Source organism: Hyalella azteca, unplaced genomic scaffold (genome assembly GCF_000764305.2).
Source record: "Hyalella azteca isolate HAZT.00-mixed unplaced genomic scaffold, Hazt_2.0.2 contig10854, whole genome shotgun sequence".
Taxonomy (NCBI): domain Eukaryota; kingdom Metazoa; phylum Arthropoda; class Malacostraca; order Amphipoda; family Hyalellidae; genus Hyalella; species Hyalella azteca.
The window spans coordinates 1-12,269 of NW_025940873.1; the positions used below are offsets into that span (position 1 = coordinate 1).

General features: G+C 36.2%; 1 protein-coding gene across 1 annotated transcript; it reads left to right on the plus strand.

Annotated features, from left to right (window-relative positions):
• The first annotated feature begins 3,207 nt into the window (after positions 1–3,207).
• Positions 3,208–10,207, plus strand: LOC108669115 (beta-1,4-galactosyltransferase 7). Its single transcript, XM_018156405.2, has 7 exons — positions 3,208–3,401; positions 5,388–5,466; positions 5,893–5,986; positions 6,798–7,021; positions 7,315–7,458; positions 7,680–7,809; positions 8,130–10,207. Exons 1-7 carry the CDS (start codon positions 3,278–3,280, stop codon positions 8,328–8,330), a joined length of 996 nt encoding a protein of 331 aa, XP_018011894.1. The 5' UTR covers positions 3,208–3,277; the 3' UTR covers positions 8,331–10,207.
• Positions 10,208–12,269: the final 2,062 nt, after the last annotated feature.

Consider the following 12,269-nt stretch of genomic DNA (forward strand, 5'->3'; position numbering starts at 1 on the left):
TATAGTCAGATGGGGTAAGACAGGACCAAAATCACTAACAAGCCCGTAGCATCTATACCATGAATAATTAAAAAATCCTAAACATATCACAAGGTGTATCTATGCAATAGGCTTCTAAGCTATAACTCTGACATTTTGCATCTAACATAGTTTTCTGTACAGATTAAAAAAAGTGAACTGGTCCCATCTTACCCCATTGGGGTAAGATGGGACCAGGCATGGGGTAAGACAGGACCAACTAGTTATTCTTATGTTACAAGGTTTTTAATAAAAGTACAAATCTGATATTCAATAGTATCCATCTAGAAACACATTATTTGATTAAACAACCACTTGTTACTGTTTTGCGTTGCGGGAAGTCAACTATAATATCAGTCACATTGGAGTTTTTGTCACGAGGAAACTTTGTTAAGCATAATAAAGGTGGGTTGGCTTTGGTTCATTGTAGAGCACTGCTAAATGCGTCCTGTATATTCCATTTCCAAGAATCATTGTCTGAAAAATTTTTCACATTGGTAATAAAACCAATGGATAATAACTTAAGTGTCAGACATCATGAGTTTTCTTGCTAACTGCATTTGTGGTGCACTTCTTCAAACATAGCTCATGCCTTCTCACAGAGTTGGGATCATAATTATTTTTCATGTTTCACACAATGATTTTCCCCCCAGCCAATCTTGCACATAGTTCTGCAGGTCAATAATGGGAAGTGACATCCCTATTTTCTAATAGTGCACTAAGTTTCTCTAATTAAAAGAGCTAACAAGTTGAAGTTTGAGCCAAAGATAAAAATTTTGACCAAAATACTCCATGTACTGACTACTGACTGCACAATAATATATTCATTTAAAAACTATTTTTGATAAACTGTAGGGTAATAGAAGACCATTTGTGGGGTAAGACAGGACCATTTGTGGGGTAGTAAGACAGGACCATTTGTGGGATAAGATAGGACCGCTTGTGGAGTAAAACAGGATCATTTAGTGGTCCTGTCTTCCCCCATGGCCGGTCCTTTTTTACCCCATTTTATAATGCATGTCAGGCAGTGATGGTAGCAGGTAAGAATGTCTAGTATGTCTCAAAAGTTGCTTATTACTTGAGGTTACCTGCCTACATTCACAAACCTGACCAAAAATTTTTTTGTTATTAGACAGAGCTTATTTCACAAACAGGGTTAACTATTTTGTGACCCTTCTTTACATAGGTTTTCTTTAAAAATTAGTCAGTAATTCAATATTTGCAGAAGAGGGTTGAAACAAACACTGAAATGACAGGCAATGATTGCTCTAACATATTCTTTTGTCAAATTAAATTCAGTGCAATTAGAATGCATGCTATGGGCTGGTCCTTTCTTACCCCATGAAGGCTGCGATCCTGTCTTACCCCATTTGACTATATCGCATATTCCTTATCATGACAGTAATATTACACAGCATGTTTGAAAGGCAACCGTATGGTACACCTGGTCGTTAAAGTGTTAAGCATAGTAATAGTAGGTTGGCTTTGATTCATTGTAGAGCACTGCTGAATGCTACATGTACATTCCATTAGTGTCATTGTCTGAAAATTTATCAAATTGATAATAAAACCAATGGATAATAACTTAAGTGTCGGACATCATGTATTTTCTTGCTAACTGCATTTGTGGTTCACTTCTCCAAACATACCTAGCCCATGCTCTCTCACAAAGTTGTGATATTAATTATTTTTTATTTTTCACACAATGATTTTCCCCCCAACCACTCTTGCACATAGTTCTGCAGCTCACTAATGGGAAGAGACATCCCTATTTTCTCCATCCCCTTAATGCAATTTACCATAGTACGCTAAATTTCTTTAGGGAGAGCATCTGCCCCTAAATTTATCTCGGTTATTTACAGATGGAGCACTCTGAAACTTGGTCATGAAACTTGGTACACTTATTTAAAATAGAAAGAGTGTGAATTTTTGTGTGAATTTTTTGAAAAAAATGAAGGAAAATGTGAAATTCTTATGATACAGCCAAATAAGGGGGACTGTAGAAATGTAACTAGTACTAAGATTTTCAAGCTACACCATTGAGACACATATCATTCGATGCATAAAGTCTTTATCTATAAAATGTTTATGGCTTTTTTTAGAAATTCCAATTTTTGTGGAAGTGGGGGCATTTTTCATAAATTTTTCATTTTTCTCCAAGCCATCTTCCCATTTTTTGCAGAATAAAATCCAAATTATAACAAAATTAGGAAAAATGCCATGAATATTTTGTAGATCTTTTATTTGTGAATCGAATGATATATGTCTCATTGTTGTAGCTTAAAAACTGTAGGAGGAGATAGGTTTGCAGTGACAATAAGTTAACTTTTCAGTAGGGCCCAACAAAGTCGCGTGCACCTCAAAAATGACATTCAAGGGTGCAAGGTTGCAAAGACTAGATGATACTCTAGCTCAATTTCTGTCAAGGATGGTGTGAACGACGGCACAAGAACCATCCCATACAACTGCAGGCGGATAACTGAAGCACAGCATGTTCAGACTAGCTATTTAAGTGTGTTACCGGTATTTTTGGCCTATCTCCATGGTAAAGAACTCCCGCGCCTAACCCTTTCGCGATCTGTCGTGAATGCATAAATCAACGTACAGAGTTGGTTTTGGTACCATTAGATGCGTCAGAATGTAAGCTTTAAGATAAGATACGTACAAAAACCGAAAATCAAAATTTTTGATTATGGGGCAGATGCTCCCCTTAAAAAGCTGACGAGTTAGAATGGTTATTTTGAGCAAAAGATGTATGTTCCATTTTACCAAAATACTCCAATACAAATGCACCATAATATATTCATTTAAAAGCTATTTTTGATAAACTATGGGGTAAGAGAGGACCATTTGTGGGGTAAGATAGGACCATTTGTGGGGTAAGATAAAGCCAGCCGGGTTCTTGAAATTGAACACTTAGCTAATATACTCGTGGTATAAAGAAAAGTGCAATACAAAATCAAGTTAGTGATTAGTGAATGTATAACTGTAATAGTTTACAATATTATGTTTAAACGCAAAAGAGATAGTTACGTTGATCACGATTCACAGAGCACAATCTGAAGATGTTTGCCGTATGAACGCCGCGGACTCTCTCCTTACACACGTGACACGTCCGTTGTCGTACGTAGCTTCAAGCCTTCAACCGGCCACGATCGCTGTCCCGATTGTGTATTTACAATTGGGCCTTTGGCTTTTTCCGCGATCTGTTACACAATCCGCTGCGGCGGAATTAGCGTACACTTTGAAAGACCTCAGAATGCTTGCAGGTGTGAGAGGTCTTTACCGTTTGCCTTTTATTAGGGTTTTAAAATTCATTTGTGCAGCAGGCATCTTGGGATGCTTGATTCGCGTTTTACTTCTTAATGACTCACTACAACAAGGTTGGTTTTTTTGTTAGTTATCTCGTCTAAACTTTTGCTAATCCTTCTCTCAAAAGAATGTATTAATCTGTTTTACAATTTTTTCACTGAAATATACCTATATCATATGGTTTCATTACAGTTGTACAATTGTTTTATAAAGTTAAGATTTTGTTCTGTTGAAAATTTTAATTTTAAATCTGTGTTGTTGGATTCCTAATCTTACAATCAGAGTGCAAATTCTCCATGTCCAATGACCAATCCTTATTAGCTAATCGAATATACCTAGGTACCTAATTATTTATTATTGTTATCTTGACATTCCTACTTCTCGTTCTCAATAGGCTGGCATAGAATATAGGTATCTAGTTTTTGAGCCACAACCAGAGCATTCCCATCAATTTTAGAGTTGCAATTTACTTGCAAAATTCCCAATAGATGAATTTCAATTACCTACAACCATCACGTCAAATTGGGTAATAAGGGGCGGGCGGGCTGGCGGGGTAAATCGGGATAGCTACCTAGTTGTCCCACTCCCATATTTTGTAAAAATGTTGTTGCAGCCAAACTAATAAAAATTGTGCAAAACTTAAATTACTAGTGGTGTAAAGCAGGATTAGAATTTTCTAGGTACTTGTTTCTGAAATCTTGCGGCTTCAACATGACAAATTTTTGATACATTTGGAATCCTGTGGCCTGATTGTGCATTTTTGTTAACAATTGTATAAGAGGTAATTCATCTGGCAGAAATCTCGCAGTTCCAGAAATGGTTGGAAAGCTCTAGTCGTGGGTTGTGGCCAGGGCCAGTGGCCCTAAGGTTGGAAGTTTTATGCTTGGTATAAAGTTTATAATTTTTACTATCTATGTAGCATAAAGCAAGTTAAGAAATCCTACATTTAACATTTACTACTTCTAAAAAATCCCTTTACAAAGTGTGAAAAGTGAGATTGTGGAAAAGTACCTCTGCTAAGGATTGTAGCAAAAAAAAAACATTAGCCGGCTAAAAAAATTTTACTTGCATAAAAGTTGCACACATGTATTGGTTTAAAAAATGTGATTGATGGAATTTGTGTATCTCATTAAAAAAATGGCAGCAATTTCTGCAAGATGGGGTAACAAGAAGCATCTTCCCCCAGGGTAATAAGAGACACCCCTGAAAATGCATTTACAGTAGAACCTTGATTAGCAACAGCTTCAGTTAACATAAAAATTGGATATGGTAATATATCAATGATAGAAAAACGAGAAAAAATCACAGAAAATGCCATTTATTCTACATCTACAAAGGAAGAGGAGGACTTCAGCGTAACATCAGTAATTGATGAGCCGATGAGTACACTCTGCATACTTCAAATGTTTAAAATTAAGTTTTATTTCAAGTGTCCCAGATTACCCCATTCCCAGGGCCAGGGGTAATTTGGGATACATAATTTTGTTTCTGGCACCTTATGAATAGCATATGGAATTTTTAAAAGATGCCATACAAAAGCCCTCACAAAGACCTCTAAAATGAGTCCAAATTTGTTTATGAAATGTTTCATGGAAAGAAGTTATTGACAAAAAAGGCTCAAACCCATCCTTTATTACCATGTTTCATGTTATATAATTGTTGACTAAAGTGCAAGGTTGGGCTGCAAGATTCCAAATGTAAAAGAAATTTTTCACTTTGGAGCCACAAGTTTTCATCCATAAGAAGGAAAATTCCAATCCTGCAATAGGCATTATCATTGTGCATTTAGAATTTAAATTGGGATTCTTTGTATCATCCATCCTATGCCACATTATGACCCTTGAAATCTCTTATGAAGTGTGTGATTGCTCCTCAATTTCTCTTTCAGATAACTTTCATTGTAATTACTGGCTTTTTAAAGAATCCATTTTTAAGCTGCAGCTTCAACTCTTTTATATATGTCTATGTATATATCTAGTTTGAGCTTTTGAAGGCAAAGCAAATAATGAAGCTTACTCTGCAAATATAGATGCATCTAACAATATTCAATTTTTCAGGTTGTGAAGTATATGGGAGTGATGACACCCAATTTTTCAACAGTGATGAACACAACTTGGCTGTATTGGTTCCTCTGAGGTAGCTATTATTCAAGGCATAATCAAAACAATTTAAATGAAACTCCTGCAGAATATATGTGATATTGTTTCACTTTAGTCTTTGTATATATGGCATGATTGTATAATTTTTATTTTTTCAATACCTGTCACTGCTGATTTAGTGATAGTATGGTATATATGTACTTTAATTTCACAATTAAAAAATGTCAATGTACCTATCTCTATCTTCATCTTAGAATTGATAAAAAGATAATTTAAAATAGATAAGTGATATAAAAATACTTGATTTTAAGATACTTTTCTGAAGTATTTACATAAATTTAAGTTGTTCAAAATATAAGGTAAAAATATTTTAGCTGTTCTATATTAGACCTCATCTACCACTGTGCTAAAGTAAACAAAATTCAACATGGTATGATTTTAATGTTTTTTTTTTATTTTTCAGAGACAGATTTGAGGAACTTCAAGAGCTTGTTATTCATCTAAGCAAATTTCTCAGGGAACAGAAAGTAAAACATCATATTTTTGTTATTAATCAGGTAAGGGGTCCTCAAAAATCTATTCTATTCTTGAATTCAGATTGGCTGATTTTTGAGGAGTTTCAGGTGAATGATGTATCCTAGCAAGTGTAATATTTAAACTACGGTATTGTTTTGTTCAATATATTTATTTACAAGTTTTCTAGGTGTTTAAGAAAAGAAAAATTTTATTTCTTGCTTTCTTTATCCATAGCATCATGACACATCTTGTTATTTATTTTGAAACAGTTTTTTGTGAGACAAGATTTATTGCCTTCAAAAATTCAAGTCATAGTCTAACAGCATTGAAGTTTATCTAGTATTCTGAACTTGATTGACTAAAGTTAAATTGTATATGCCACCATCTTCATCACAGCACTCGTGTCTCTGGCCTTCAAAAGAAACAAGCCTTTTTTGTTAACAAAACTTGACCATAACTTTCTAGCATGATCAAAAAAATCTTCTTAGTTATTATGCCGCAATCAAACTCTACAAATGATAATTCTGACCAGCATTATATGGTTATTATTGACCAGCAGCATATTAAGTGCAGTTGCTGCTGATCAGTGACTTATGTGACACTGATGAAAGTTAGCTTTCTAGTCAAAAGTTTAAAAGTTCAAATTAAAACTATATGATTACTAGGGCCAATAATTTGATAGTGCAGTACTTTTTGCTTATAAACTTTATAGTTCCCTAGTCAAATAAAACTATTATCACATTTACTAGAAATTCCATAGTTTTATTGTTCTAATTCCAAATACATTTATATTACTTATTCCAGAAATTCTCATTTATAAATTAACTTTATTAAAATTTGGTTCCTTCTCAGGTGGATAAATTTCGGTTCAATCGAGCAAGCCTCCTAAATGTTGGGTTCATGGAGGCTGGCCGAACTTATGACTACATTGCACTCCATGATATAGACTTGCTACCCACAAATCAAGAGCTGAGCTACCGATACCCTTCTTCTGGCCCCATGCATGTTGCTGCACCAAACCTACATCCTCGATATCATTATCCTACGTTCATTGGCGGAGTTCTACTTTTAACCAGGTATTTCCCTGCCATTGCTTAGTGGTTATTTTGATGTACCATCTTCTCATTTTGTGAGGTATAAATATTTTTTAAACTACGGTACCGGTATCCATGCATTCTCAACACTTTTTGCATTTCAATCTAAATTATTGGCTGTTTATTTTCTTGTATTAATTACACATGCATGTCCTCTAACATTTCTTATAAGTAATTGTAAACTTAAAATTTTGCCAGAAATAAGTAGTTAGGTATTTTAAACAGTGTTTGATAGCAGTTTGTGTTATGATTTCCCACCAAATCTTCGTTTTCAGGGAGCATTTTTTGTTGGTTAATGGCCTGAGCAACGTGTACTGGGGCTGGGGGCTAGAAGACGATGAACTCTATGCTCGCCTCAAAGATGCTCAACTACAGATTCAACGACCTGGTAATCTGAGCACTGGCACTGCAAGCTTCAGGTATATCAGAATGAGTTCTAAAGGAACCGATCTAAAAGCTGTTTTGGGATTGTTTTCATAATTGAGCCACCAGTTGTGTTTTGCTTGATTTTCCTCTATAATCTAGAGCCCAAATGCTAATGCACGTTCTAAGAAACACTACGTATGTGCCTGCTCAATGTGTGCGTGAGAAAACACATGATTTACTTTTATAAACTCCCGACTCTTGCTGTTGTACGCAGGCACATACACGACAGGCACGTAAGGCATCGAGATGAAGTTCGATGTTATGACCAGCACCTGCTCACAAGGAGGCGAGACAGACGCACAGGCCTCAACACCCTCAACTATTACGTTATGAGTAGAAGGAAGGTGAGAACCTGGTTCGTGGTACAGCTGTCCTAACACAGAAACAAATCTATTTTACTATCTGAAAATTATTGCTGCTATCAAAGTTATGGTGTAAACTCCATTATACTATGTCGTATCTTTCACCGCATGCACTCCAGCAAATTGAGTTTGATCAGGCAGTTTTTTTTGTAATTATCCTAACATGGTGAAAACTTCCACTTGAAAATGATACTTGCAAATTGTATTTTTATTTAAAAGTAATTGTATATTTATATTATATTTGCATATATCACAACCCACCATTATTTGATGGATTATCCATCATGAAATCCCACTTGCAGCTGTCCATTGAAGGCTTCCGATTGACGGTGCTGAACGTGGCGCTGCAGTGTGACGAGAAAGAGACGCCGTGGTGCGACTGCCAGCGTAGCATGAACAATAGCAACATGGAGGAAAGCAAGAAAATCCTAGCCGCCATCCCGCCAAATGAACTTATTGCTCCGAAAATTGATAGGAAAAAGCATATTTCACGAGATGCATAAGCAGTTGTGCCAAATGTTACTTATCAACATTGATGCTGGGATCTTTAACGAAGGATTCGAAGTTCTAAGTTTGCCAGACAGTGTAGTTGTATTCCAATTCGAGATCTGTGGCGTTAGTTTTGGGTCTTTTTAGTTTAAAATTCCGATTCGGGGCAGATTTCCAAAAAGTAATTGATATGATAGTCACTTTTGCATTTTTTTTTTGTCTGTGACCGATTCTTGCAATAAATGGTAAGGTTGCGGGCATTAGACTCCTGTTTTATTCAGATTCTTGTATGCCTAATGGGATGGCTAGTGACGATATATGAAAAATTGACTTCGTTGTTTCACGATTCGTGTTTTTATAAACTAGTATCTCAAGCTTTATAAGCTTTTGATAGCATTTATTTCTTCATTTACGCGTAGATACTTGCATTAGAGCCACAGCTGATTGAATTTTGCTGACTTAATGTGCATCCTTCAATCCTTACTTGCTCTCTTTAAAATTACCTATATCTAAGGACCTGGCATCATTATATCCTTGAGTTACCGAGTATTCTAAGCTTTAACGAGTATTTACATGAAAGCGTTGAGGAAGCTTCATTGTTTGTCTTTTACATGTTCTAGACGAGTTTCTAAGTTATTTTTAAGTTACTTTAAAAAATTATTCGAAGTTGTAGCATCTTTAAATTTCTATTTGAACTTCTAATATTTTTGAAGCTAACATTTTATTTTGTAGATAGAAAATGCGATAGTTGTGCTTAAATACTCAAAACCTTCAGCAACGTTACTGATGAAACTTAGTTAGCAATAGCAAAGTTCCTTCCTTCCGACTCAAATTCTGTGCAGGAGTTTGTGTAGTAGACGGCTGGTGCGCCGCCTCTAGTCATTTACTTGAATGTTCTGGTCCTAGTGAGTTCGTGGTCGCAGTTGCTCGTTTGCAGTGATATGGGCTGTGGTTGTCTTGATAATCAACAGTTTGTGTTTGCCAGAGTTAAATTTCGGTGAACTGTCTCAACTTAGACTTTTGGATATTATTGAGTATTGACGTAGTTTGTGCCAAACGTTCTCCTGTAGAAGTGAGTAAAATGATGAAAATTACCCTTCCTGCTCTCTATAAGAATCTACAATATATGCTCTCAGTCGGGCTATGCTAGCATTCGCTTTTTGTGCCAGCATGCATCTGGTTTCGTGACATTTTAGGTGTTCGATTGTTTTTCCTATGTTTAATGACTTTTCCGTAGTTTCCCCTTGGCGAAATTTTTTGCTGGCTTCATGTCTTGTAACTCGGATCGATCTAGTAGTATCATTTGAGATTTATTTAAGGTCTGAAGTATTTGGAAGTGACGCACGCCCCTAGATTTTCATTTGTATTTCATCGAATGACGTGGCGAGTATCGTTGCTGCTTTTCCTTGTCTGACCGGAATGTCGTAATTAAACGCTTTTTATTTAGTCTTAGCTGCTAGTCACTTCCGCAGTATGCCAAATATTAATTTATAATATGTTGCGTGAGCAACCTCGAATAGGGAGAAGAGTCTCAACACTGCTGTACTCAACATTCTTCCTCTCAGTGGACGCTTGTCGTTCATCATGGCAGTGTTACATTCCTCAATTATTTTTCCTGTTTACTGTTCAATTGTTCTAGTTAAATTAGCCTTAGAAATACCGGAGTGTTCTTAAATTAAGTTTGGAAGTGTTTTTCTCAACGTACGGATTTAACGATACTAGGCTCCATGGGAAGATTGTCGTTTTCTATACGTAACGTCTCGGCTGCAGAGAGTGAATAACACAAATTGAGGTAAATGTAAGCACGGAAAGTATCTTTATTGTTTAATTTTTATTCGCTTGCGAGCTGTTGTGCTCAAGTCTTGTTTTATTAATAAATACAAGTAACTTATGTTAATTTTTATACACCTCACAGTTCGTAATAAATATTTTGAATGAAATCCTCACTCAACCTACGCTTACGTAATGAGAAGACTAGACGGTTTGCTTGAACAGGTTCACGAACCACATCGTGCCTGTCAGTCCCTCTTCCGTGCATCCACGATCGGAGCTTCCTGAGAGCCACGCTATACACCTCAGATCCATGTGGCTCTCTCCCTCCCATAAGCCTGCAGTTTTACAGTTCCAATCATGAAAGAAAACTCCCAAATTGAAGTCTACAAATAATCTTTAAGATCCGAGTAATACAAAGAAAAATCAGTGCCGCATTTGCTTCTTCGTGAACTTGTTAGGTAGAGCAGTAGTTCACGCACATCAGCAAAGAAAGGAATCCCCCAGTAGTCCTGACTAGATTGTTGGAGTTGCAAAAAAATATGGGTTAGGAGCTAGAAACCAAAAATTGCAAGTACGATAAAATAAAGTGACCAAACCCAAGCCACGGGCAAAACTATTACAACAGTGTCGTTTGAGTAGCATGAAAAGGAAAATTCTTCCCCTTAGAGGTTCATATTTTAGATGACATGATGTTTCAAATGCAAGAAAGTTGAAAACAAAAAGATAACCACAAATGTGCTACGAGGGACGGAATCTGTGAAGAAATGATGACGCTCAACGCAGACGTTGTCCGTCGGTCTAACCCTGACTCGTCAAAGCTGCAAGCGGCGTGTCCTAACTAATAATATGGATGATAGTGGCCTCCACGATATAGTTTTTGGTAGAACAATCCTCAAGGAAGTAAATTTCTAAGAAAATAATCACTGAAATATACCATGCACTTAAAATCACAACCTGATCACACTTATAACATTTAGGTATTACATTATTTAAAGTATATTTAAACCTGAGAAGCTTATGTCTACTGAAATATCTATGACTTGTAGAGTTAAATTGTATCTCAAACATTGAAGCAGCTAAATTAAGGTTCTAAGGTCTATCAAGAAGGAAGCTTTCACTAGGCATCCAAGGTGCTTGTTGAAAGTAATATTGATATAAGAGTTCACAGGATATGTCAGTTGACGGCACCGCGCACTGCGATGGTAAGGAGGGCTAACTTCTACCAGAAAAACATCAAGAAAACGTCAAGCATTGCATAGCGCGTTCCTGAAACATGAAGCGAAAAGTTGAGTCTTTCTGGTGGGATAAATCACGATTCAAAATAACATTCATCACACTCTAACTGAGTGTAAAATTAGTTTACATAAAATGAAAATTTTAGACTATATAATTAGCGGATTAGCCTAAATTCGGACAAAATGCCTAGAAATACAACTCAGGTCTAAATCTAGTTGGAACTCGCCTCCCGAACAATCAAAATAGCAAGACAGTAAATTCGTTATCTTTTTAAGCGGAAATTTTCCTCTCTAAATTAAGAACTTATTTCCAAGTATACTAAGTCTATTACACTGGCACTAGGCTTCATAATCAACAGTGATTGGGATTGGAACGGCGTTGGGGGTATGGCTACATGTTGTTGCAGAGGCTTATAAGCTTCGCTGGTACAGTGGTACAGTTCACACAAGAGTAAGGGTTAGAGTACTGGTAGAAGGCACTAGAGTCACTCAAAAAAGGCAAGAAGTAGGATGTTTCAATGCACAAATAACAATTTTCATTAGGAATAATATCAGAAACTTTCCCTCTGATCTCGCAAGCACGAGTATTTAACGAGTTTTCAGCAAGTTAATGGGATGGAGTTGGTCGATAGAGAGACCAAAACTTTAAAGTATTCACTAGTAGCAATGGATGTTACAGGCATTATTTAGCATAATTTTCTCCCGGTGAACTGAAAGCAGGCGTTCTTTAATTACATGCACGAGCTTTTTGTGCGGTAATACGATGGTGCTTCCGCTAAAGTTCACAAGAAAGATTTTGGCGTTAGCCCCGAAAAATAATACACCATTAGAAATATGGTAGACATTAAAAATGAGGACCTGGTAGCGATAGCTACGGGAAATACCAGGTGAATAAAAATTCAAGAACATTACACGATAAATTACATTTAAATAAAGTTGACGAGT